The 26,844-nt window shown below is 60.4% G+C and overlaps 1 protein-coding gene across 3 annotated transcripts in view; it reads left to right on the plus strand.

Annotated features, from left to right (window-relative positions):
- Nucleotides 1-25,706, plus strand: part of OSBPL5 (oxysterol binding protein like 5) — a 67,427-nt gene extending 41,721 nt beyond the window's left edge. For 2 of the 3 annotated variants that reach the window (XM_025286890.3, XM_006041274.4), the window contains exons 4-22: nucleotides 2,181-2,261; nucleotides 2,517-2,618; nucleotides 3,748-3,951; nucleotides 5,006-5,090; nucleotides 6,800-6,971; nucleotides 7,359-7,551; nucleotides 8,659-8,843; nucleotides 9,441-9,522; nucleotides 10,929-11,027; nucleotides 11,400-11,496; nucleotides 12,488-12,586; nucleotides 19,771-19,868; nucleotides 20,298-20,387; nucleotides 20,484-20,620; nucleotides 21,033-21,218; nucleotides 21,453-21,579; nucleotides 22,839-22,995; nucleotides 23,320-23,422; nucleotides 24,804-25,706. In XM_025286890.3, coding sequence (XP_025142675.3) covers nucleotides 2,181-2,261; nucleotides 2,517-2,618; nucleotides 3,748-3,951; nucleotides 5,006-5,090; nucleotides 6,800-6,971; nucleotides 7,359-7,551; nucleotides 8,659-8,843; nucleotides 9,441-9,522; nucleotides 10,929-11,027; nucleotides 11,400-11,496; nucleotides 12,488-12,586; nucleotides 19,771-19,868; nucleotides 20,298-20,387; nucleotides 20,484-20,620; nucleotides 21,033-21,218; nucleotides 21,453-21,579; nucleotides 22,839-22,995; nucleotides 23,320-23,422; nucleotides 24,804-24,942 — 2,436 coding nt within the window. In that variant the 3' untranslated portion in view covers nucleotides 24,943-25,706. The remainder of the gene's footprint in view (nucleotides 1-2,180; nucleotides 2,262-2,516; nucleotides 2,619-3,747; nucleotides 3,952-5,005; nucleotides 5,091-6,799; nucleotides 6,972-7,358; nucleotides 7,552-8,658; nucleotides 8,844-9,440; nucleotides 9,523-10,928; nucleotides 11,028-11,399; nucleotides 11,497-12,487; nucleotides 12,587-19,770; nucleotides 19,869-20,297; nucleotides 20,388-20,483; nucleotides 20,621-21,032; nucleotides 21,219-21,452; nucleotides 21,580-22,838; nucleotides 22,996-23,319; nucleotides 23,423-24,803) is intronic. The other variant, XM_025286889.3, reaches the window with a different exon arrangement.
- Nucleotides 25,707-26,844: the final 1,138 nt, after the last annotated feature.

Consider the following 26,844-nt stretch of genomic DNA (forward strand, 5'->3'; position numbering starts at 1 on the left):
GGGCTGCTGTGACCCTGCCCAGCAGCCTCGCAGGGCCCAGGAGCAGAGGGTGGGGGGCATGGACACCCTACCCCGTCCACTCCTCCCAGCCCCACGGCCCCCATGCTGTTCCCCTCTCTTCCTCCGTCACCCCAAACAAGCTCCTTCCAGCTGCATCTGGTGGAAAGCGGGTGGCAGGAAAGTGGCAGAGGAGGGTGTGTTCGTTCATGCCTGCGTTCGCCTGATGTGCTCCCCAGGCTCCCAGCTCCTGGTGCCGGGGGTGCTGGGCGGAAGCCGTCCACAGTGGAGCTCCTGGCAGGTCACCAAAACGTGCGTGCGGCTGGTACGGCAGGAGAAGCTGGGCCGGCCGGGGTGGGTGATGTATCTGGGGTCTGATGCCAGCAGGGTGGTCCGGGCCATTTTCCTCCTGGGGAGGCAGCTCAGTGAGGCCTGAGGAAGGAACAGGGAAGAGCATTCGGGCGGGGGGAATAGCATGGCATGTGCTCAGGAAACTGGGGCTCTGGGCACAAGAGCCCCAGCACTCCAGGAGCTGGAGCATCAGCCCAGCCCCCAGAGCCTGCCACCTGGCTCCTTGCCATCACTCCTGCTTCAGTCCAGAGGTTTCCTCTGGAACAGCGTCCCCCAGGTGCCCTGACCATGCCCCTGGCTTCCCAGGCTCTCGAATGTCCTGACTGGTCTCAGAGAGTGCGCGCAGAGTGACAATGCCCGGGTCCAGCCCCCTTCGGAGCTGTGTGACGGTGGGCAGGTTCTGAGCCTCTCTGTGCCACAGGGCATGGCTGGGAGTGTGGGCAGAGCCGCCGTGATTCACACACACATCCGCCATCTCCAGCGCAGCTCTCACCCCTCCTTCCCTCCGTCCTAACCCCGCACCGGAGGCCCTGCCTGGCACTCAGTGCCATGGGCACAGCTGGCCCACTGGACAGCTCTGGTCAGAGCCCCGCCACCGGCTCCGCAGCCTCGGTGGGCACTGAGATGCCCAGTGACGAAGGGGGCAGGGGAGGGTGTGGCAGCCCGCTCCAGGATTCCTGCCTGGAGAATACCACGGACAGAGGAGCCTGGTGGGCTACAGGCCACGGGGTCGCACAGAGTCGCACACGATTGAAGCGACTTAGCACACAGCACGGCCGGGCCCTCCCCCTGGGTGGTGGCGAGAACTAGGTGAACGAGGGTGGCTGCGACCTCAGAGGATGGGGCAGCCAAGGGGTCCATGCCCCTCACCTTGTGCAGGGAGAGAGCCGGGGCCGGCCGGCCTCCGGGCCCCGCTCCTTGGCTTGGCGGCTCGGGGTAGGGGCACGCGGTCCAGCGGACAGCGCAGGGCAGGACGCCTCTGCAGGGGAGCAGAGAGGGAGCATCTCCATCTCGGCGGCCACAGGACTCTGTCCCCAGAGCCTGATGCGGCCCCTCGATCGCACGCAGCCACAGACAGCGCGGAAGGAACGGGCATGGCCGCTGCCAGGAGAGCCTCCCTGGTGGATGCAGAAATCTGGACTGCGTGATTTCCACATCTCACCTTGATTTTTTTCTTTCCCCCAATCCCTTAAAAATGTGAAACCCAGGACGTCCCTGGTGGTCCAGTGGTTAGGACTCCATGTTTCACTGCAGGCGGCCTGGGTTCGATCCCTGATTGGGAACTAAGATCCCACAAATGCTGCCCCCCAAAACGGTAACAGCCATCCTGGGCTTGCAGGCCTTACAGAAGCAGGCAGGAACCTGTAGCCTTTAGTCCTGACGTTTTCTCCCCACACCCCAACTCCGGCCTCAGTTTCCCTGTCTGTAAAAGGACTGAGGGCCCGTCACTTCCGCGTCTGTGGACGCAGCTCCGCCCTCCCCCCGCCCCACAGCCTTGGACGGCTGGAGGGGGCCTGGGTGTTGCCCCCTGACCAGCAGCTGCTGTCAGGGCTCCAGGGACAGGGGTCCCCCTGCACACACACGAGCCCTCCCTGCCCAGAGGCTGGGTGCACGACGGTAGCTGAGACGGGTGCCTCCTGGGCACCGCGGGGAGGGTCACTGCCGTTTGCTCAGTGTCGGCCCGCGGGGCCACCCCCCAGCTCCTGTTCACTCCATCTCCCCCAGGCCGGGGGTGGGGGCGGGGGGAGCAGTGGGCTTCCACCTCCTGCTGCCTGCACCCCCAGCACCTCCCCTCCTGGACTGCACGCCCCCAACCTGAGTCTCTCCTGCAGGCAGAATACAGGCTGTGCAATGGGTCCGACCGGGAGTGTGTGTCCCCGACAGCCAAGGTCAGCAAGAAGGAAGCTCTCAAGGTGGGCCTGGGCCCGGGGAGGGGCCGTGGGCCTCATTTGCTGGATGAAGGGGTGCCTGGGCCAGTGCGGCCAGCCCCCACCCCCAGCCTGATGAGGGGAGGGGGGCAGATGGCACCCTGGCCCCCCCACACCCCCGCTTCCTGTCCTCTCCCGGGACCCGTCCTTGTCCCCTAGCTCGACGCCCGTGGGTGGGAGCCCCGGGGAAGGGCCAGTCCGGGGCCTTCTCCCCTGACCCCTGCTGTGCCCCGGGCCCAGGCGCAGAAGGAGAGCTACCGCCAGGAGAAGAAGCGCGCCACCAGGCAGCTGCTCAGCGCCCTGACGGACCCCAGTGTGGTCATCATGGCCGACAGCCTGAAGGTGAGCGCGGGCCCCCACCTCACGGCTGCATCGGGGGGCCATCCCCAGGGACGGCGCAGAGTCACCAGCCCCTCGGAAGACAGCTGGGCGTGCGGCGCCCAGCTGCAGGCTGTAGCCACGTCCTGGGGTGCCCCTGACCAAGGACCACAAGCTGGTGGCTTACAGCAACCAAAACGGACCCCCAGGTCCAGAGGCGGAAGCCCCAAATCAAGGTCCTGGTGGGACAGGCTCCTTCCCAAGGCTCAGAAGGAGGGCTCTTCCTGCCTCTCCCCACCTCTGCAGGCCCTGGGTGTCCCCGGACTTGTGGCCACCTCCCTCCAGCCTTTGCCTCTGTGGTCACCTGGCCTCCTCCTGGGTCTCTGTGTCCTGTTCTCTTACAAGGATACAGTCATTGGACCAGAGCCCCTGCTCCAGGAGCACCTCATCTTCGCTCGGTCATGCCTACAGAAACCCTATTTCTGTTTAAGGTGGGGGGGAAACCCCTGACCTGCGGGGGGCCCAGAGTCCGGTGGAGTCCCCTGCTGGGGACACAGGAAGGAGGCGAAGGGCTGGCTTCTGGGGACAGGCCTGGGCTGTGGTCAGAGGCCTGTGTTCAGACCTCACTGAGGCTGTGAGCAACTCCCTCAGCCCCAAGCCTCAGTTTCCCCCTCCATAGAGTGGGGATAAAGCTGTGGAATCCCTGGGGCTCCCGTGAGGGGCAGAGGAGAAAGCAGACTCGGGAGCCTGGGCGTCTGCAGAGCTCTGGGCCTTTGTGGGCTCTTTTTTCTTTTTGTTCTACAAAATTATGGATAAAAATTAGGTGCAAAAGTGAATATTAATTTAGAATGAAAACAGAAATGATCACAAATTTCAAAATCACAAGGCTGATAATTACAGCAATCACTGCTTATTGCCAGTTCCTCTTAGGACTGGGGCAGGGCGTTGAACTTGAGGTTGAACTTGAGCTCCATGAACTTCAGTAAATCTGGCTGCAGCATCTTTCTTTGGATTCACCATCTTTTAGAGCTTCTGTTAAAAACTAAAAGAGAACCCTACCCAGAGCCTGGGGCCCCGTCCTTCTGCCCCTCCACGCAGTTCAGATGCCCCCGGGGTCCCCACCCGGCACTGACGGCAGCACCCTTCCCCCCAGATCCGAGGGACCCTGAAGAGCTGGACCAAACTGTGGTGCGTGCTGAAGCCGGGAGTGCTGCTCATCTACAAGACACCCAAGGTGGGCCAGTGGGTGGGCACGGTCCTGCTGCACTGCTGCGAGCTCATCGAGAGGCCCTCCAAGAAGGACGGCTTCTGCTTCAAGCTCTTCCACCCGCTGGACCAGTCCGTCTGGGCTGTGAAGGTACCGCAGTGTGAGCTCTGGGGCTCGGGGGGGGGCCAGGCAAGGAGAGAGCCCCACGGGGCGAGGTGGGAGGGGGTGGGGGGTGCGGTGCTGGGCAGGAGGAGAGCATGGCCGGCAGTCAGGAGCCTGGTGCTGGGGCCCCAGGAGCAGGGGGTCCAAAACTGGGCTGACAGTTCCAAGGGTTAGTCACTCAGTGGCTGGGGGATCTGATGTGGTCCGTGGTCTTCCATGTGGAACACATGTTGGGGTGGGGGCTGCTCAGGACCTGGGGGCCTGATGGGTTCAGATCACACGTCGAGCCCTGTCCAGAGGCTGGGGAACGGGGCCATGTGAGGGCGGCTGCTCCAGGCCCAGACCTCCCCCTTCGGAACCCGGGGGCGGCCCAGCCCAGGACCAGAGCGGGTCAGGTTGCCAGATGAAGTCCAGAATGCCTGGGTGCATTCGGATTTCAGAGAGCGATCAAGAAGGGTTTTTTTAGTATGTTGTTGTTCAGTGGCTAAGTCGTGTCCGATTTGCAACCCCGTGGACTGCAGCCCACCAGGCTCCCCTGTCCTTCACTATCTCCCCGAGTTCACTCAAACTCACTTCCGTTGAGTCAGTGATGCTGTCTGACCATTTCGTCTTCTGCCGCCCTCTTCTCCTTTTGCCTCCGATCTTTTCCTGCGTCAGGGTCTTTCCCAGAGAGTCGGCTCTTTTTTTAGTATAAGTATGTCCCAAATAGTGTATGGGATATATTTAAACTGCATATGTGTAATTTTTCTGAGAATCAAATTTAACCAAGCGTCCTGGATTTGCACGTGCTGATTCTGGCCACCTAAACGGGGGCTCAGAGAGAAAACCGAGGGTGGGTACTCCAGCTGAGAAGGGGGTCAGGGAGCGCCCACTCACCGCTCTTGCTACCTGCTGCATCTACATGGCCTGACCCCACCTGGGGGTCCCCAGGCCCCAGAAGCATCTGTGCTTGTGTGAGTGTGGGTCCCCATGGCCGTCTGACCTGTGCCTCCCCCCGTCCCTACACGATCCCTCGGGTGACGCCACCTCTCTGCCTCTCCAGGGCCCCAAAGGCGAGAGCGTGGGCTCCATCACGCAGCCCCTGCCCAGCAGCTACCTGATCTTCAGGGCGGCCTCCGAGTCTGACGGTGAGTCCCACCTGCCCTGCCAGTCTCCACGGTGACCCCACGTGAAGCACCCCCGCCCCTTGGTGGAGGGATCAGCCAGGTTCAGGGGACCCCGGTTCAGACCCTCCTGACGCCATCCAAGGGGGCAGCCTGGCGTCAGGACAAGCCCACCCATCACCTGCTCCTTCTCTGAGCCTCAGTCTCCCTCATGGGCAAAAGGGAGAGCAGTAACACCCTCTCCTTAGCTGCTATGAGAATCCGATGACCTTATTTAACAGATAACAATGGCTGAGTGCCAGGCACCATTGAATCATCAGGTGCTGCTTTTACCAACCACCTGGGGAGACTGGGGAGACAGGCTGGCTGAACTGCCCGCGACGGAGGGATGCGCCTTCCTGAACCCGCGCGTGCTTGGGGCGCCCTCTCGCGGCCTCGCCGAGTAAACGCCGCTGTCTCCCGCCCCGGGGAGCCGGCGCAAGGCTTCCTCCAGTGGTCCGGGGCGGGCGAGGCGCGGCCCAAGGCGGCCTGGCCTGACCACGCGACTCTGGGCCTCCCGGCTGCCCCCTGGTGGCCAGACGCCGCATTGACACTCCTGAGTCTCTTGACTGCCACCCTCTGTCCCCAGCCCCCCTACTCGGTGCCACACCCCTCCTGGGCCCTGGGATGGACAGGGCGGCGTGGGCTCCCATGGAGCCTGCTATCTGCTGGGGGAGGCAAGCGGAGAACCTTCAGACAAGGCCAGCTGGGCTGAGGCGTGAGCCGAGTCCCTAATGGGGCTGGGGGCCATGGTCAGGGAGGAGGGACGTCCGCAGGCCCTGAGGGTATCAGGGTGGGCTTCCTGGAGGAGGAGAGTTAGGGAAGGAAACTTTCTGTCTCCAGGAGGGTCATACTTTAAAGGCTTGTAGAAGTAAAGAAATGAGTTCAAAGTGCTTGAACCCCAGGTCTAACCTGCTGGCAGCCTCCACCAGGAAGGCAGCAGGAGGCTGGGGACAAGGGCTGGGACTGGAGGCGGCTGGCTCCATCCACCACCACTCTGCCCTTCAGGTCGGCCCTCCCCCCGTCTCCCAGGGCTCTTCCAGCCACAGCAGCTGCCTCCTCAGCCTTGGTTCAGCAGGCCCCTCCCCAGCCTGCCACCCACCCTCCTGCCCTGAGCTCCAGGCCTGCCAAAGCCCTCAGCCGCAGAGGCCGGGCCGGGCCCCGACCTGTGGGGGTGGTTTCCATCCGGGAGGGCCCTGGCCCCGACTCCATAGGTGGGAACCTGCAGGGCCTCTGGGTACAGAGGGCGTCTCAGGGGGCTCTAGTGGTGAGGAACCCAGCTGCCAGTGCAGGAGACGCCAGAGATGCGGGTTCCATCCCTGGGTCGGGAAGATCCCCTGGAGAAGGGCATGGCAGCCCCCTCCAGTATTCTTGCCTGGAGAACCCCATGGACAGAGGATCCAGGTGGTCTGCAGTCCATGGGGTCGCCAAGAGTCAGATATGACTGAAGCGACTTAGCATACGGGGTCCTGCTTACCGTGTGACCTGGAGGTGGTCACTCACCCATCCTGGCCTCAGTCCTTTGTAACCAGGTGAATAACCATGTGCTAGGAGTAGGGGTTCCTGCGGGGGCGCCTTGTTGAGGAAGGGCAGGGTGGGCGTGGGCCAGCTCCCGGGCAGCGGGGCAGGGGGCTCGCCCGTGTGCCCTGGGTACCTCCCGAGCTGGGGGCCACTCACCCCACCCTTGCCCGCAGGCCGCTGCTGGCTGGACGCCCTGGAGCTGGCGCTGCGGTGCTCCAGTCTCCTGCGACTCAGCGCCTGCAAGCAGGGCCGTGACGGGGAGCCCGGGTCCTCGCCAGACGGGTCGCCCTCCTCGCTCTGCGGGCTGCCCGCCTCAGGTGCCATCCATGACCAGGACCTGTTCCCGTGAGCAGGGGTGCGGGGGGCAGGGGCCAGCCCCTCCCAGGAGCCTGGGTCTCCTGCCTGCTGGGGACTCCTGGCAGCAACACGCGGGGTCTCCTTGTACGTGGGGAGGGGATGGGGAGCAAATGCCGTAGAGGTCTGGCCACCCACGCCCCGGCCCAAAAGGCAGGCCTCCTCCACTCCAGGTGGACCCTGGAGCCTCAGTGTGTTCATCTGTGAACTGGGACTAACAGCGTCCAATGCCCATCGCCGAGGCTTTTAAACACCCAGATGGGGGTGAGGCCCCAGCAGGGAGGGGCACCCCTGGTGGGCGTGCTGGGTGTGTGCCCAGAGGTGGGGGTGCCTGGCCTCACCGCGACCAGCCGCCCACGGGCCCCATCCACCTTCCAGACTGAACGGGTCCTCCCTGGAGAACGACGCTTTCTCGGACAAGTCGGAGAGGGAGAACGCTGAGGAGTCGGATAACGAGACCCATGACCACAGCCGGAAGACCGAGAGCGGGAGCGACCAGTCCGAGGCCCCGGCGGGCCCCGGGCGCAGAGGGACCACCTACGTGGTGCAGGACCATGAGGAGCTGGGGGAGGTGAGAGCCCGCCCCGCCCAGAGCCCCAACCCCTGCAGCCGTGGAGGCAATGCCTGGCCGTCGCCTCCGGGAGAGCTCGTCGGCTCTGCTGCACCCAGAGGGCCTGGGACCGGGTGGGCCAGGGTGACGGGACTCGGGGAGAGCCCTGGTAGGGATGCGAAGGGCCCACTCGTTGGAAAAGACCCTGACGCCGGGAAGAGTTGAGGGCAGGAGGAGGAGGGGGCGGATCCTGATGCAGGGCAGGCTGTGGGCATCCCCGTGCTGCTGCCTCCCGGGGAGTCAGGTCCAGCTACATACACCCCAGGACCAATACCTTGGATCCATAGGTCCTGGGGGTCCACAGGGAGGGGAGAGGGGCTTGGCATCACCCGGGGGCTTCGGTTCCCCAAGGGTGAGGGTCCCAGCCCTGACTGGGATCACCTGTCCCACCAGCCAGCCGTCCTCAGACACCCATATGACCCTTTCTGAGATTGTTCTGCCCCCCTGAGGGCCTGTGGTGGGCGTGTTCTGGGAGACAGAGCCCCCCACCCGGTCCCCAGCTTCCCTGTCCACCACGCCCCTACCCCCCTGCGCAGACAAAGCCCAAAGCTCCAGGGCTAGGTCTCTCCCTGGCAAGTGTTTGGAGCTATGGGGAGGGTGAGATGTCTCAGGGAAGAGAGGGGGCCCCATGTGGTCCTGGGGGGGGTGAAGGCCCCCTTCTGAAGGGGGTGCTGGACCGAAGCACCGCTGTTGTGTCCCTGGGTGGAGACGGCCTGGGGCGGGACGAGGTGTCTGTGAACACATGCTCCCTGCTGCTGCGGCACGAAGTGTGCAGACAGGTGTCAGGCGGGGCACGGACTGCGAGGCGCAGAGGGCGCCCAGGTCGTCTGGGCTGGCCAGGAACCAAGGCACAGGGCAGCTGGCTGGGGCCAGCAGGCACCCCTCTGGGCTCGGGGGACACATGCTGGAGTAGGCAGGGGTCAGGTGGGGCCAGGACAGGCTCACTGGGCATGGGGGCCGGGCTGGGGGGACCCCGGATGAGGTGACAGTGTGCCCCTCGCGGCTCCCCTGGGCGCCGAGGCTCCCCGCCCGCCCGGCTCTGGCCTGACCCGGCCCCTCTGCCCTTAGCGGGGCGAGGCGTCGCAGGTGGAGACGGTGTCGGAGGAGAATAAGAGCCTGGTGTGGGTCCTGCTGAAGCAGCTGCGGCCGGGCATGGACCTGTCTCGCGTGGCACTGCCCACCTTCGTGCTCGAGCCGCGCTCGTTCCTCAACAAGCTCTCCGACTACTATTGCCACGCCGACCTGCTCTCCAGGTGTGCCACGGGGAGGGCCCGGCACCCGCCCCCGAGGATTTAGAGCGTCCCGGCCCCTGCACGCTCTGCCTCCGAGGGGCCCTGACTCCAGGGAGGGGCTGCTGGGCTGGGAGGGCGGGGCCGCCCCACGTCCACCAGGGCCCCCATCACAGGGGAGCCTAGCACCCTCTGTGCACCTGAGTCCTGGCACTGTACCCTCAGGCTGAACAAGGCTGAGGTTGGAAAGGGGCCTGAAGGCTCAGGAGCCCACGCACAGGGAGCTAGGTGAAGGGGAGAGCATCCCGGCGGCTTCCTGGAGGCGGCACCTTGCCAGCCTCGAGCCAGCCGCACCCTCGCTGCCCCAGTGGGGGAGCTGCCCTGATATTTCCTGACCGGATTTCCCAGAGGTGGGAGATTCACCCCCCACCACCAACACACACACACACACACACACACACACACACACTTCCCATCATCAGGACAGGGCAACTTGGGAAGGGCCTGGGTTTCCAACAAGCTGATGGAGATTGAAACGGAAGGAGGGAGGGGCCCGGGAAAGGGAGGAGAGAGGCCCAGGTCCCCGACCTGGAGTGAGGGCTCCCCCGGCTGTGGTTGCAGGGCTGCACTGGAGGAGGACGCCTACAGCCGCATCAAGCTTGTGCTGCGATGGTACCTGTCTGGCTTCTACAAGAAGCCCAAGGTGAGAGCACCTTGTGGGGAGGCATGGGGGGCGGCCAGCGGGAGGTCCACTCAGCCCCGCCCCCGGCACCCACCCCTGCCTGCAGTCGGGGGTGAGGGGCATTCTCCACCCCAGGATTGTCCCCGTAGGTCCTCAGAGATGGGGGGCCGGGCCCAGACTTCCCACCCAGGGACCTGCTGGTGGGGCCCGGCCCACAGGGTCGTCCCGATCCCTGAAAGGCCCGAGCTGGGCCCTCCACACCTCAGAGAAACAGCTGCCACACAGCAATGCCAAGAAGAGGACTTTGGACTCCGAACCTCAAGGAACCCTGGGGACCCAAGGGTTTTGGGCATGAAGCCTCTTTTGAGAACCAAATCTGGGTCTCTGATGAGAGCAGGGCTCCTCTGGCTGTAGTGATGGGAGGGGCCTGGGGTCCCATGGGACCCAGGATTCTAGTTCCACTGTGCAGGAGGGGAAACTGAGGCTCAGAGAGGGGAGGGGAAGGCCCAGAGTCACACAGCAGTTTGCAGATGGGACCAGGTCTCCCCACTCTTCCTGGGGCTTTCTGCATTCTGATGCAGGCCCTGGGCAAAGCCAGGTGTGCGCATGCTTAGCGGCCGTTGGGACAGTGGGCGCACTCCGGAGGACTTCTCAGAGGAGGGGGCTCCGTGTGCCAGGTTACCTCCCCAGGACAGCACACTGGCTGCTGCAGAGCCGGCTCAGAGCTGGCTCTAGGAAGCTTGGGTCAGAGAAGGACTGATGGGCAGAGTGTGGAGCTGTGGACGCGCAGGCACACCTCTGGGGGCTCTGCAGACAGTCACAGAGCCCCGGTCTCCAGGGTGAGACACGAGTGTGCGCACACAGCTGCAGTTGACGGACATCAGATGGGGAGAGGGGAGTCTGAGCTGGGCCACAGGAGACCCGGGAGGAGGGCTCTCCAGACAGGGAGATTGTTCCCCGATGAACTTGGACTGTTTGGGGAGCAGAAAGGAGGTGAGTGTGGCCGAAGCAGAGCTGGGGGCAGGACGTGCTGGAGGACTTGGGTTCCCACTTGAAAGGTCAGTAGAAGCCACTGGGGGCTTTGAGTGGGCGGCGCACTGGCTTCCCGGGCGTCCAGGGAGAGTGTGCAGTGGTCAGGGTCTTGAGAGCCCCTCAGAGCCGAGATGTGGACATGCCACCTTGTAGGCTGTTCCCCCCGCCCCCGAATGGAAATCATGGGCACAGCATAGTCTCCCCGGAGCAGGAGTGGGGTGTTGTTCCCAGACGCTGGCTGCAAACTGGGCGTCCCTTGTAGAGATCTTCTGCCTGCCGGGCCGTGGGCAGGGGCAGCCCCCTCACCGTCCCTCGGTCCTCAGCCCAGCCCAGCTGGCGTCCCTGGCCGTCCCCGCCCCCAGTGTCTCAGCCAGCCTCTTGTTCATTGCCTGCAGGGCATCAAGAAGCCCTACAACCCCATCCTGGGGGAGACCTTCCGCTGTTGCTGGTTCCACCCCCAGACCAACAGCCACACCTTCTACATCGCCGAGCAGGCAAGGGCCACCCTGGTGGGCGGGCACTGGTGGCGGGTGGGGAGTGTCTCAGCCCAGGCCTGTTTCTGGGCGGCCCCACCTTGGACCGTCGGAAGAGCTCTGGCCTCACTGCCGCCAGGGGGATTCTCCCAGGGGGTGCAGACCCCACCGTGGCTATGACAGCCATGTGTCCTTGGGGTTGCGGGGTGGGGGGGTGGGCTGGGTGGGACACGGGGATGGCAGGCAGCTCCTGGGCCGAGTCCCAAGACAAGACTGCCCTCACGCCCGCTGCTGGGGCTGGAGGGATGGGGGGCGGGTGGGACCTGGAGGGTTGGGGGTGGGCAGGGCTGCCCGCTGCTGGGGCCGTTGCACGAGCCGCCTCTCCGCCCACAGGTCTCTCACCACCCACCCGTGTCTGCCTTCCACGTCAGCAACCGGAAGGACGGCTTCTGCATCAGCGGCAGCATCACCGCCAAGTCCCGGTTCTATGGTGAGAGGGGAGCGGCTCCCTGGGGTCTCCCCAGGGCCTTGGGGAAATGGGGTGGGGGGGAGGACTGAGCTCCAGATTCAGGGGTTACCAAGACCTCCCACGGGGGCCATTTCATGTCCCTCCCCACCTCTCCTAGCAGGGACCACGCGGGGTAAAGTGCTTAGAACCTGGGGTCTGCAGAGGCCCCCAGGCAGCTTCTCCCATCCCTCCCTCAGCCTTGGGGTTCACAGGGGTGCTGGGAGGATAATGAGAAAGGACTACGTGCAAAGGTGCCTTCAGGGCCGGCCTGCCGTCCAGCACCGCTGGCCGCACGTGGCTATTTAAAGTAATTCAGATGAGATGAAACTTACTGGGTGGCCGCTCAGTCACTCTGGCCACGGCGCAGGTAGCCACAGGTGGCCGCCGTGTCCCACGGCACAGGGTGGAGCAGCTTGGCCATCGCAGGACGTTCCATCCAGCAGACCTCGGGAGCCTGGCACTGCGGGTTTCCCTGCCTTCTCCACCTGGTTGGCCTTGTCATGGCTCTCACTGGTGGACAGGTGGCCCGAGTGCCTTTGTGTACCCAGCTGACTGCATAGGCTCTGCCCACCTTTTCAACCCTTGTGCTTCCGTCACTGACTGTGTACCCTTGAGTGGGCCAGACCCTCTCTCCGGAGGTATTTAAAATCAGAGCAGAGGCCCTGGTTTTGAAAGGGTCAAAGCCTCCTCCTTAAGAATCCCAGCTTTAGTAACTGAAATAAACCCTAACACATGGCAGCTGAAGTTAACTCCTCAGGATAAACACCTTGTGCAACTTGGCTGGGGCTTTCACAGAACCTGAGGCTCAGAGAGGTTAAGTTACCCACCCATAGTCACACCGCTCAAGGTGCCCGGGGCTCTCCCCACCTGTTGGAAGGGAGCTCAGGTCCTGTGACTTGGGGTGGGCGTGGGGGCCCAGGTCCCCAGGATCCGGCTCCACTCACTGTCCTTACCACCCCTTGTCTCTCTGCAGGGAACTCATTGTCAGCTCTGCTGGATGGCAAGGCCACCCTCACCTTCCTGAACCGGGCAGAGGATTACAGCCTCACCATGCCCTATGCCCACTGCAAAGGTGAGAGGCTGTGGTGCCCCCGCCCCAGGGAGCAGAGCCCAGGCCATCACCCTCGGGGAAACAGCCTGGTTCTTGTCTGCTGAAGGGATCTGTTTCACACTCCCTCTTACGTGACTGTTTAGCGGGGTATGAAATTCTGGGCAGATGGTCTGTCTCTGCTTTGTAAGCTTGTTTCCAGCTTCCATCCTGGTTTGTGATCAGTCAGCGCCAGCCTGCTTGTTACATGATATGCTTTTCTCTGTAGCTGCTTTTAGGATCTTCTCTTGTTTCTGGTGTTCTGCAGTCTCACTGCAGTAGTTCAAGGTTCAGATTTCCTTTTTTTTTCCTGCAATGTTGTGTCAATTTCTGGTATATGGCAAAGTGATTCAGTTATAGGATTTCTTTTATTTTTTAATTAATAGGATTTTTTTTAACAGTAGTTTTAGGTTTCCAAAAATTTGAGCAGAAAATGCAGAGTGCTCCATATCCCCCTCTGTCCCAACACACGTGCATGCATGCATGAGTATACACACACACACACACACACACACACACGAGTATACTCACACACAAGAATACTCACACACATACCCACACACAGACACAGGAGTATACTCACACACCCATGAGTATACACATACACACACGAGTATACACACACACCCCCACGAGTATACTCACACACACGAGTATACTCACACACACACAGACACACAGGAGCATACTCACACACTCATGAGTATACACATATACACACGAGTATACTCACACACACGAGTATGCTCTGTCTCATACACAGACACATAGGAGTACACACACACCCACGAGTATATACACACCCCCACGAATATACTCACACACACATGAGTATACACACACACACAGGAGTATACTCACACACCCCCACGAGTATACTCACACACACATGAGTATACTCAAACACCCCCACGAGTATACTCACACACTCATGAGTATATACATACACGAGTATACTCACACACACGAGTATACTCACACACCCATGAGTATACACATACACACACGAGTATACACACACCCCACGAGTATACTCACACACACATGAGTATACTCTCACACACACAGACACACAGGAGTACACACACAACCATGCTTATACACACACCCCCACGAGTATACTCACACACGCAAGTATACACACATATGAGTATACTCACACACACACGAGTATACTGTCTCATACACAGACACACAGGAGTACACACACACCCACAAATATACACACACCCCCACGAGTATACTCACACACACACGAGTATACACACACACGAGTATACATACTCACACACACACACGAGTATACTCACACACACACAGACACACAGGAGCATACTCACATACCCATGAGTATACACACACACACACGAGTATACTCACACACATGAGTATACACACACACACATGAGTATACTCACACACTCAGTATACACACACAAAGTATACTCACACACACACACACAAGTATACTCACACACACACAGGAATTCCCTACTGTAAACATCTTTTATTAGTGTGCTACAGTGTTACAGTTGGTTAGTTGGTATTGACACATTATTATTGAATATTAACTTAAGTCTGTAGTTTACATTAGGGTTCAAACTTTGTTGTGTAATTATATGGACTGGGACAAATAACTGTTTCTATCATTACAAGATCACAGGATAGTTTCACCACCCTAAGATTTCTTATGATGGTTACACACGAATAGATGAATTCACCTCTTCCTCCCTCCCCCTCCCCCAAACCCCTGGCAACCACTGGTCTTTTCACTGTCTGCATAGGTTTGCTCTTTTCAGAAGGTCAAAGAGCTGGAATCATAGGGTATGTAGCATTTTCAAATCAGTGTCTTTGACTAGTTTAGTTCAGTTCAATCCCTCAGTCGTGTCCTACTCTTTGCGACCCCATGAATCGCAGCACGCCAGGCCTCCCTGTCCATCACCGACTCCTGGAGCTCACCCAAACTCACGTCCATCGAGTCAGTGATGCCATCCAGCCATCTCATCCTCTGTCGTCCCCTTCTCCTCCTGCCCCCAATCCTTCCCAGCATCAGAGTCTTTTCCAATGAGTCAGCTCTTCGCATGAGGTGGCCAAAGTACTGGAGTTTCATTAGCATCATTCCTTCCAAAGAAATCCCAGGGCTGATCTCCTTCAGAATGGACTGGTTGGATCTCCTTGTAGTCCAAGGGACTCTCAAGAGTCTTCTCCAACACCACAGTTCAAAAGCATCAATCCTTCAGCACTCAGCTTTCTTCACAGTCCAACTCTCACATCCATACATGACCACTGGAAAAACCATAGCCTTGACTAGATGGACCTTTGTTGGCAAAGTAACGTCTCTGCTTTTGAATATGCTATCTAGGTTGGTCATAACTTTCCTTCCAAGGAGTAAGTGTCTTTTAATTTCATGGCTGCAAAGTCCCTTAATTGTCATAAGTACATGTATGTTAATGTATGTGAAAGTGTTAGTCGCTCAGTTGTATGTGACTCTTGGCAACCCCATGGACTGTGGCTCGCCAGGCTCCTCTGTCCATGGGATGCTCCAGGCCAGAATACTGGAGTGGGTAGCCTTTCCCTTCTCCAGGGGATCTTCCCAACCCAGGGATCGAACCTAGGTCTCCTGCATTACATGCAGATTCTTTACTGTCTGAGCCACTGGGGAAGCCCAAGAATACTGAAGTGGGTAGCGTATCCCTTCTCTAGGGGATCTTCCCAACCCAGGGATTGAACCCCGGTCTTACATTACAGGCGGATTCTTTCCCAGCTGAGGCCCTTTAACCCTGAGAACCGTGCCCAGTACCACTTTTTCCTTTACTCTCCTTTTGCCGAGGGTGTAGGGAGGTGAGAGCCCCAGTTTTATGGAAATGGCTCAGAACACACTTTCCTTGCTACTCTGGGGCAGCCCCTCTGTCCTGCTTCCCACAGGACACCAAGGGTCAGGTCCACAAAGGCCTCGCTGCTCAGAGGACAGATGCTTCTCCTCCTCCCCTCCTCTTCTTATCTTTTTCTCCCAGAGGATTACTCTTATTTATTTATTTGCATGCTTACCCGTTCATCAGTGCATTTGTTTTTCATCAACTTTCTGTTACAGGATACATCAAACACATGTGAAAGCACAGAGGTCGCCTCCCAACCACACCCCAGCACCCACAGCACTGTGTTGTGGGTGTCTTGCTTCCTTTGTTCTCACACGCCCCTCACCGCATTCGTTTGAAGTAGAGTCTAGATATCACATCATCTGCACTTCATTTTGTCTCACTACATGGTAGTGACTCACTCACTACGAGGTAAGGGTTCCCCTTCTTAGCCAGAACCACAAGACTGTCATTATGTACGCAGAAAAAGTAACCAAGACTCTTTCCTTAAAATCATCAGATACACAGTCAGTGTTCAAAGACCCCTAATTGTCATAAATGCATGTATGTTTATATACATGAAAGTGTTAGTTGCTCAGTCAAATCTGACTCTTGGCAACCCCATGGACTGCAGCCCGCCAGGCTCCTCTGTCCATGGGATGCTCCCAGCAAGAGTACTGGACTGGGCAGCCATTCGCTCCTCCCGGGGACCTTCCCGACCCAGGGGTCAGACGCCCGTCTCCTGCACTGCAGGCAGACTCTTTACCGTCTGAGCCGCCAGGGAAGCCGAGGTGTGTGTAGATACGCACACACCTGTGTCACAGTTCATTTGTTTGAAGAGGATTCCAGGTGAGGGTCACACTTGGTGCTCGGTATGACCCTGCACCTTTTTTTCCCCTCACAATGTATTTCTTGAAGGAATAAGATCATTTTCGTGTGGGGTTTCCTCCAGTCTGGATTTACTGGCTGTGTCTGTGGTGTAGCTGAACCGTAGTCTCTATAATCTGGAGGCTGACTTCATCCCTGGAGGCTTGATCACTTTCAGGCACAGTTCTTCCTACAAGACAACAGCAGGTAGTTCCCACCTCCCCGCCACGAGGTTCGAGATGTCGAGTTGCCTCCATCTCTGAGGTGGTAGTGGCAGGGATGGGATGTGGATTCTCAGCGCCTGCTTCCGCTAACCTGGGCGGTACCGCCAGTGGTGATGGTCCCTTGCTCCTCCTCCAGCCAGCAGGCAATCTTCTGCAAAGAGAAACTCCCACTCACTACCACATGCTTAGCCACTCGGTCTGGCACATGCCAGATAAATGCCAGATTTTTTCTCTTTTCCAAATGTTGTTGTTGTTGCTCAGTTGCTTGGTCATGTCTGACTCTTTGTGACCCTGTGGACTGCAGCACACCAGGCTCCCCTGTCCTTCACCGTCTCCCAGAGTTTGCTCAGATTCATGTCCACTGAGTGAGTAATGCCATCCAACCATCTCATCCTCTGTCGTCCCCTTCTCCTCCTGCCTTCAATCTTTCCCAACATCGGGGTCTTCTCCAGTGAGTCAGCTCTTCGCATCAGGTGGCCAAAGTATTGGAGCTTTGCTTCAGCATCAGTCCTTCCAATGAATATTCAGTGTTGATTTCCTTTAGGATTGACTGGTTTGATCTCCTTGCAGTCCAAGGGACTCTCAGGGGTCTTTACCACTACCACAATTCGAAAGCATTAATTCTTCAGCACTCAACCTTCTTTATGGACCAACTCTCACATCTGTACATGACTGCTGGAAAAACCATAGCTTAGACTAACTATACAGACCTTTGTCAGCAAAGTGATGTCTCTTGTTTTTTAATACACTGTCCAGGGTTGTCATAGCTTTCCTTCTAAGGAGCAAGTGTCTTTTAATTTCTTGGATGTCGTTATGTCCACATTGATTTTTGGAGCCCAAGATAATAAAATCTGTGACTGCTTCCATTTTTTCCCTTCTATTTGCCGTGTGTGAAATGATGGGACAAGATGCCATGACCTTAGTTTTCTGTGTTGAGTTTCTTTCAGTCTCCTCTTCACCCTCATCAAGAGGCTCTTCAGTTCCTCTTCACTTTCTGCCATTATAGTGGTATCATCTGCATATCTGAGGTTGTTGATATAATGTTTCTCCCAGAAATCTTGATTCCAACTTATGATTCATCCAGCCTGGCATTTTCAAAACAGTAATGAGTTTTCCCCCTGAAGTCCTCCAAAGGTGGTCCTGGGTGAGGTCATGTTGCTTTGAGCATGGTTTGATCAGAACATGCATGATCATAAAGAGTATTCCAGCTGGAATCACGCTGGCTGCTCCTTGTGCCACGTTGGCCGGCAGGCGCCCTCAGATTGGCCCTGGGACCTTGGTACACCCAGCCCGAGCAGCCTGCTTCCTCCTGCCTTGATCCCAGGAGACTTGGGCGTTTCTGCTCTAGCCCATGAATCAGCCATTTCTCCAGGGAGTCTCTGGTTTTTTCCACTGCTGCTGCTGCTGCTGAGTCGCTTCAGTCGTGTCCAACTCTGTGCAACCCCATAGACGGCAGCCTACCAGGCTTCCCCGTCCCTGGGATTCTCCAGGCAAGAACTCTGGAGTGGATTGCCATTTCCTTCTCCAATGCATGAAAGTGAAAAGTAAAAGTGAAGTCGCTCAGTCGTGTCCGACTCTTAGCGACCCCATGGACTGCAGCCCACCAGGCTCCTCGGTCCATGGGATTTTCCAGGCAAGAATACTGGCGTGGGGTGCCATTGCCTTCTCCGACTAGGAAGAGCTATTTTAGACTTAGACACCATTGTCTGGAGGTGAGGTCTGCTTCCTTTGAGTGGTCTGGTCTCTGTTTCCCTAGGGCTTTCCGCTGAGCTGAACATAGAATGTTTTGTTTTTTTAAGATTAAAACGGATGTGTTCACACTTACGTTTCCAATCCAGATTCAAGACAGTGGGTTTTTGTCCACCCCATTTAGCACATGTGAAATGTCTTTCTCCCATACAAGACAGCCCATTTCCATGAGCCCACCACAATCACTTTCTATCTTACTCACACCCTACCCACAGCACTCACAACAACACAGCCCCGCCCGCCAGCAGGATGAAAGTTGCTCAGTCGTATCTGAGTCACTGCGAGCCCATGGACTATAGCCCGCCAGGCTCCTCTGTCCATGGGATTCTCCAGGCAAGAATACTGGAGTGGGTAGCCATTCCCTTCTCCAGGGGATCTTCCCAACCCAGGGACTGAACCCGGGTCTCCTGCCACTGCAGGCAGATTCTTTACCATCTGAGCCCCCAGGGAAGGCCATGAAGGCAGCATGGGCTGTGATTTTTGCACTCCTTCCCATCCTCAGTAGGTCCCACTGGGATCTGTAAGGTCACTGAATACTCCCCACTCAGGTCATGCCACCAAGGGACACTCATTCTGGGCTTTAGTTTCATTACACTTTGGATTTTTAGGAATTGCTATCTTTAAAATAATTTTGTAAATGAAAACAGGTGCCTGGTTCCAAAGTCAAAACCGCAAAGCCGGCTGTAGACAGTTCTAGGGCCTCTGATGCCCTCACCCCACACGCGGGGCCCTGCACCTGCTTCTCTGACCCCACGCCGCCCTGTCCTGGAGAAGCGCCCGAGCAGCTCGGAGGCCCCTCCCTTCAGTGTAGCTTTTCCATTGGGTGCCTGGAGGATTTGGGGGTGATTCCCGCCATGTTGCTACTTCAATTAGCTTGTGTTTTTTAAGAAGTTTCGAAAGACATATTTTACCCCACATCTCTAAGTGTCTTAGGGTGACAGTGATCCTTCCTTTCTTCCTTCTCTTCTCCCCTTCCTTCCTCATTTCTTTCTTTCAGAGTAAGCCTTCCATCTGACCAGAAATAGAAGACTCATGCTTTCCTTTGCTAATTAAAACATTGACGTATTAAGTTAAAACAGACCCACGCAGGGCAGGAACTGTGCAGCCAAGTGACCCACAGTGATGAGGGTCTCATAGGGGACAGTGGGGCTCCTGGGAGCCTGGAACAGGGGCTTCCTGGAGGAGGTGACCCAGTTAAGGGTGAGGGTGTCTCTGAGACTTAGCAACTCACATGAGCAAAGGCCCCGGGGCCAGAGACCCCGTCCACTGGGGGTAGCAGGCCCGTGAGGAGCCAGGTCCGATTTTCACCCTCCTGGCAGCGCTGGCCCCCGGGAGCACCTGTCATCCCTGCTCCCTTCTCACCCTCGGGGCCTGACACACTCATCCCCGTCTCAGCGCTGCTGGGACTCCACCGAGGCCTGGGGGCTCAGTGGGCCCCAGGGCGGCCCTGACCCCCGCCATGGCTGTGTTGCAGGGATCCTCTACGGCACGATGACCATGGAGCTGGGTGGCAGGGTGACCATTGAGTGTGAGAAGAACAGCTTGCAGGCTGAGCTGGAGTTCAAGCTCAAGGTAGCGCAGGCAGCTCAGCCACCCCAGGGTCTTGGGGGGTGTGGGGCTCGGGCAGGGGAAAGGCGAGGCCTTGGGGGGTTCCCCCACCACCCTCTCTGTGCCCAGGGATGGTTTTTTGAGCAGGGGCACACGGGCGAGCAGTTCCTGGCCTTCCGTAGCACAGCCGGGCCCTGTGAGGGGTGCAGAGAGGGGAAGGGGCTGCCCGCAGACCACACAGCAGAGCCAGGAGAGGCCGAGGCCCGTCCCCACCACGGGGCACCAAGGTCTGTCAGGGACCCTGCACCCTGGAGCTCCGGCTGGGCCACGGGCAAGTGTGGCCGCCCCTTCTGTGCACCGGGGCTGGGAGCTCGCACCCCCACGAGGAAGGGGCCCCTCCTGCTCCCCAGCTCAGCGCCCTCACCCGCGTCCATCTCGGGCATGTCCCCACAGCCCTTCTTCGGGGGCAGCACGAGCATCAACCAGATCTCGGGGAAGATCACGTCGGGCGAGGAGGTCCTGGCGCGGCTCACGGGACACTGGGTAAGACCCGCCTCCGGGCAGGCGCGGGCGGGCGGGCGGGCCCGGGCTCTGGAGGCCACGGCCGGCACCTCTGACCCGCCCGGCCATCTGGGGCAGGACAGGGAAGTGTTCATCAAGGAGGAGGGCAGAGGAGGCACCGAGCTCTTCTGGAACCCCAGCGAAGAGGTGCGCAGGCAGCGGCTGAAGCGGTACACGGTGCTGCTGGAAGAACAGACGGAGCTGGAGTCGGAGAGGTGAGGCCTGGGTGCTGCAGGACCTCCGACCCCAGCCGGAGCGGCCAGGCTGGCAGCTGCGATCCCCTGGATGCATGTTCCCTGGATGTCCCTGGCACGAGGACAGACCCGAGGGGATCCCTAGTGGCAGAGGACACGTCCGGCTGTGGGAAGCTGGATGGAGAGAAAGGGAGGCCTGGGGAAGAGTGAGCTCTGTAGGGAGGGCCCTGCTGATGCCAAGTGTGCGCCCAGCATAGGAAAGAACCATCTCATGGTAAATAAACAGTGCCCAGGAGAGATGGGCACCCTGATATGTAGTGAGCATCCTGTTACTGGAGGCAGTCAAGTGGAGGTTGCTCTGAGCCTCCCCTCTAGTGTGAAGGGACAAGGCTGCCCAGGTCCCCTTGGCTCAGAGCGGGTGCTCCACTCGCAGGCTCTGGCAGCACGTCACCAGGGCCATCAGTGAGGGTGACCAGCACAAAGCCACACAGGAGAAGTTTTCCCTGGAGGAGGCGCAGCGGCAGCGGGCCCGAGAGCGCCAGCAGAACCTGGTGCCCTGGACACCCCAGCTCTTCCACCTGGACCCTGCCACCCAGGAGTGGCGCTACCGATATGAGAAGTGAGTGCCGGCGGACTGGGCCTGGGCTGCGCGGCGGGCTGCCGGCAGACCGCCACTGTCCTGGCCCTGACGGATGGGGAGGGAGGGCCACGCGGGGGCTGCTCACGGGGGCAGGCTGTGGTCACTCCCCTGGGGGCTCCATCTCTGATGAGAGGCTGAGGGCTGGGCCGGGAGGGGGCCCCTCACTGTGGGGGACACCACCCCTGCCAACCCACACTCTCTGGACCCCCCCAGCCACAGCCCCTGGGACCCCCTGAAGGACATCGCCCAGTTTGAGCAAGATGGGGTCCTGCACACCCTGCAGCGGGGGACCATGGCTGGCCAGACCGCCTTCCTGGGCAGCCCGGGGCCCAGGCACCAGGTCAGAACCACCCCTGGGCCCGGCCTGCGCTCCTCCGCCCCCACCTCACACCCAGCTAACCTGGCCCTCCTCTTCTGGGTCCCCATCACACTCTGACCTACACACATCCCAGCAGGGTCTCCCCTGGTGTCCCCCTGGGTCCCTGTTTCCCACCCAGCAAGGGGCCAAGATCCCTGGACTTGCAGGACACGCAGTTCCTGGGACACCCCCATGTTCAGGGCACTGTGCTGGGGTGCAATGGCCCTGCCCCATCGCTCCCCAGAACCGCGGTGTCGGCCGGGCGGTATCCCATTGTACAGATGAAACACTGAGCCTCAGGGCAGCCCAGGGGCTTGCCCAAGTAGCAGGAGAAGGAGGAGGTGGCATTTGCACAGACTCCTGGGCCTCTGTGGGTGGGTGAGGAGGGTGGGAGAGGCAGGGGGTGGGGGTGGGGTGGGGAGGACAGCGAGAGGCCCTGGGGAGCACAAGGGAGGAGCACTCTGGCAGAGGTGCCATTTCGGGGGGAGCCCAGGGTGGCCCCACGTGTGGAACAGCGCCCACTGGGCGCCCACTGTGCATACAACTGGGGGACACTCCCCCCTGGGCAGGGAGGGGTGGGCTCCCCCATTTTGCCTAGTGGCCCCAATTTCCCCAGCAAACGGGGGCCGAGGTACCTCCTGAGCTGTGTGTGTCCTAGCCCCTTCTCCCACATGCCGCAGCCCCTCAGCCGGGGCAGATAGCCCAGTCTCTCCCGCACGAGGCCCCCTGGGCAGGCCTCTTCACCCTCCTCCCTCTCCTCAGCCTCTCTGGTCAGCACCGGCTCCACCACACCACAAAACCTGCCTGTGTGGGAAGCCCCCTGCCCCGGCTCTGACCACACTCATCGGGGCCGAGGGCTCCCATGCAGGGTGTCGGGCACCCCCCAGGCCCTCGCGGGGACAGGCCTGCGGTCACGCGGCACCCCTGTCCTCTGGAGGCTGTTCTGAAGCTGGCCAGCCCGGGGGTCCCTGTGTCCACGCTGGGGAAGCCCCTGCCGTCAGCGCGCTGAGAGGGTCAGCCCTGCCGGCTCCGGAGTCCGACGGCCCCGACCCCGTCGTCTCCCCCTGTATTGGGGGTCGTGGGGTGGTGGTGGGCGCTGCAGTCAGGTCAGGGCCAGGCCTGTCACCCGCCCAGAGCCAGCAGCCTCCGCCGCTGCCGGCCGCCTCTTCTCCGGCACAGGAGGCCCCGCGGGTGCGGTGGGTGTGGGTGGGCTCCGGCTCAGCCGCTCCGTCTCCCCCCAGGGGTCCGCCCCCAACCCCCGGCTCCGCAAGCCCAGCGACCAGCCCTCCGGCCACAGCCAGGTCACCGAGAGCAGCGGCTCCACGCCCGAGTCCTGCCCCGAGCTCTCTGACGAGGAGGAGGAGGAGGAGGAGGAGGCGGACGAGGACATTGTTCCGGGTGAGACCTGTGGGCCGGCCCCTCTGGACCAGTGAAGCCGGCGGGGGCGCGGGAGGGGGCCGGGCTCTGAGCCTGCCCTTGGCGAGGGGCGGGGCTTGCCTGTCTGGGACTCTCCAGCTGGGCCCCAGCTTCCTGGTCCCCTGTCTTCAGGGAGTGCCTGTCTCCCCGTTTGACCCACCTGGGCTTATCAGGCTGAGCCTGGGAGTTCCCTCCGGGGTGGGCACCACCTCCCTCTTGTGGCAGGGGCTGCAAGGAGGCGGGCCGTGGCCCCGGGCCCCCACCCGCCCATCCTCACCGCTCCCCGCTCCTTCCTGACGCCTGTAGGCTGCGAGAGCCCGTGCCCTCGGTGTGGGAAGGAGGCGCGGCGGCTGCAGGTGCTGCACGAGGCGATCCTGTCCATTCGGGAGGCCCAGCAGGAGCTGCACAGGTGGGCCGCCCTCGAAGGACCAGCTGGGGGGTACGGGGTCAGAGTGCAGGACGGCCGGAGCTGGTGAGGGGCGGAGCTAGATGGAAGCTGGAAGGAGGTGCTGGCGGCAGTGGCCCCCCAGCCCCAAGACCAGTAGGACCTCGGAAACAGCGAGTCATGTTGGGAGTCCTGGGAACATGTTCGGTTTCGCCCCCTGCGGGGAGACAGAGCCCTGCTCGCCAGCCCTGCCCCAGAGCCAGGCTCCAGTCAAGGCTTCAAGTCTCTGAACTGCAAAGCCTTGGGCTGTCTGGGCCTCAGTCTCCCAGTGTGTGGACTGGGGTTCACAGCAGTGGCCCTGGGGCCGGAGGAAGGTCTGTAACGAGGCAGCCCTACTCCCCTGCAACTCACCCAAGGGGGCCAGAGGTGTTTCTCACCGTTCGGTACCAGCTCCACCGTGATGCTGTGCAGGGCCAAGGGAAACGGAGACTCGACACCTTGTAAGAGTAGGGGAGGAACGTGGTTTCCATGATCAGGGAGCACTTCCTGGAGGAGGATGCATTTGGGCAGGGCGGAGCTGGAAATGGGGAATGCAGAGGTCAGTCCAGAGTGGCGGGCACCACAGGATGGCTGCTGCCAGGAGGAGGGGGAGTTGAGGTGAGAGACCGAGACGGAGGAGCCCGGCCTGCAGGCCGTGGGAACCTGGAGGGGGCTTGGGGCACCATAGAAGGAGATTTGCTGCTTTGCTGTGATGGAGGTGGAGGAAAAACAGCCAATAGCTTCTGCTTTTGGTCCAGACACAGTGATGTCAAGAGGCCAGGACAGGGCTGCAGCTTTCCTGGGCTGCCAACCAAGCCCCAGACCGGCAGCTTCAGATACAGACATCTGCCCCTGCCCGGCTTGGAGGCTGGAAATCCCAGATCAGAGCAGGGCTGGTCCTCCCGAGGCTGCTCTCCTAGGCATGCAGACGACGGCCGTCTCCTCCCTGCGTCCTCACAGGGTTGTCCCTCTGTGTATGTCTGTGTCCTGACCTTATCTTCTCACAAGGACCCCCAGTCCTGTGGGATGAGGGCCCAGCCTAGTGACCCCATTACTTTATTTACCTCTGTAGAGGTCACACCTCCAAACAGTTGTGTTCTGGCTGCTGGGGGTCAGGACTCCAACACAGGACTTTGCAGACTCTGTTCAGCCCACAGCAGTGGAGGTGGGAGGGGGGATGTGAGAGCCCCAGCTCCACTAGCCCTGACCCCTCTTCCTGGAGGGTGTGCCCAGGGAGCCCCAGGCAGCCACTGTGCCCTGGGGCCCTCCCCTACGCGAGCCCCCCGGCTCCGTTTTCACCCGAGGGCCAGACTCCTCACCGTGCTGCTTGGCTGGCCTAGGCTGACACCGCGCCCTCTCGTTCCAGGCACCTCTCGGCCATGCTGAGCTCCACGGCCCGCACCAGGCAGGCCCCAGCCCTGGGCCCCCTGCACAGCCCTCGCTCTTGGTTCCTGCTCTGCGTGTTCCTGGCATGTCAGCTGCTCATTAACTACATCCTCAAATAAGAGCCCGGTGGGGACGGCGTGGGCATTGTCTGCAGGACTAGTGGGCAGGGGAGGCCGAGCCTCCCTCCCAGGCACCTAGCACTTTAAGCCAGCCCCATGGAGGCAGAGACTCCGTGAGCACGGCCCCTGTGGACAGAGGGACCCATGGCCACAGGACAGCAGGAGGGACCTGGGGGGGCTTGCCACACGGGATACCCTTGGCGAGGCGCTGGCCTTTCCCACAGGGCCCTCTGCCCCATGCTGGCCTTAATGCTGAAGCCAAATGCCACTTTCACCCTGGGCCGCGCTCTCTGGCAGCCTTGCCTCATCACCCCTTCCCCAGGCAGCCGCAGGGGGGCTGATGGTGGAGGGGCAGGAGGGCCCCCGGGCTCCAGGTGTTGCCCCTCAGCAGGGGTGAGTGGGAGGCTCTGAGGAGCAAGCCAGCACCCCAGGTCCTCTTGGGGGCCCAACACACAGAGCATTCCTTCCCGAGTCCCCGCCCACGCTGTCCTGGACGGGCTGCAGGTGGGCTCCGGGCACCGGCTGGGCTGCAATGGGGCTTCCTTCTGCCCCCTGTGCTGTCCACACGGTGGGGCCCAGTTCATACACTTCACAGGCCCAGCCCATCTCCCTCAGCCGGGACATGCCAAGCTGGGGCGGGCACAGGTGAGCGTGGCTTGCCTGGGGGGCATCCCCGCCTGGGCCTGAGGGGGGACACTTTATTCAGATGGATGCACGATCTTCCCTTCACACACATTTTTAATAAACACAATTGCAATATTTTAGGCAGGCTGCAAACAGTGTCTGTCAACTGGCCTCTGTTCCTGTGTCAAATGCCGTGTGTGTGTGTGTGTGTGTGTGTGAAGCTCTGCACATGCAGACACCGACAGGGCCGTAAATTAAGCTGTGGTGGTGCCATCTGAGCTGACCAGTTTTGTATCCATGTTCTTGCCCCTCCTCCAGTTTGGGGACACGTCTCCATGCATGAAATAAACAGATGCACATGTGTGCTGCCTTCTTGGGGAAATTCTGGAAACCAGTAGGGTTAGGGTGTCTCAGGGGAGAGATTCGATGCCAGCAGAAGCTGTTTGGGGCTGGAGGGGCCCAGGGAAGGGTCGAGGCCTTGAGGATGGAGGAAGAGGTCTGGCGTGGAGGGGTGTGCAGTTTGCAGGAAGCAGAGAGAAGCAGTCTGCTGCCCCCCGCCCCACCTCTGGGGAGCCAATGCAGGAGGCCGGGGACCCATCCAGCAGCCAATGAGCCGGCTCAGGACACGGGGCTGCTGCCCACGGGGCACTCCAGGGGGCATTTGGTCTGGTCCCTTCCCCACAATCACGACCCAGTCCCCCCCTCTCCAGCTGCCCCCAGGCAGCCCCTCAGTTCCACTGTGGCCACCGTTCCCAGTACTGGCCACCAGGTCCAGGGGAGTGGGCTGGTCTTTGCTGGGACAGCCCAGGATGCCCCTGAAGGGGCGGGTAGGGGCAGCTGACTGCAAACCACACCCCACAGTACAGGGAGACTGCAGCCAGGCCCCGACGGACGGGAAGGATACAAGCGAGAGGCTGTGGGACAGGATGCACGTGGGCTGGGGCCAAGGAAGGGGTGGGTGTGCCCTGCCGTCCCGCCCTCCCACCCTCCCACCATCCCCGCCCTCCCTCCTGCACCAGGCACACGGGACTCCCAGTACTCGCTCTGAGAGCAGTGTCCCCACTGGCACTGATCCCTACATGGCTCCACTCCCTGCGGGGGGCAGGGGGGGGTACTCTCCAGGTTGAAGTGGTCTGCACCTTGCCACTGAGACAGGCTACTCTGGACCCAAAGCCCTGGGCCACCTGTCTTGCACCCTGGACCTTTCAGGGCAGACTGGGTCACCCAAGTGCAGCCTGACCCACCAGCCCCTCCACCCCCTGCCCCCTGCAGCCTCGG

The sequence above is a fragment of the Bubalus bubalis genome, chromosome 5 (genome assembly GCF_019923935.1).
Source record: "Bubalus bubalis isolate 160015118507 breed Murrah chromosome 5, NDDB_SH_1, whole genome shotgun sequence".
NCBI classification, from domain to species: Eukaryota; Metazoa; Chordata; class Mammalia; order Artiodactyla; family Bovidae; genus Bubalus; species Bubalus bubalis.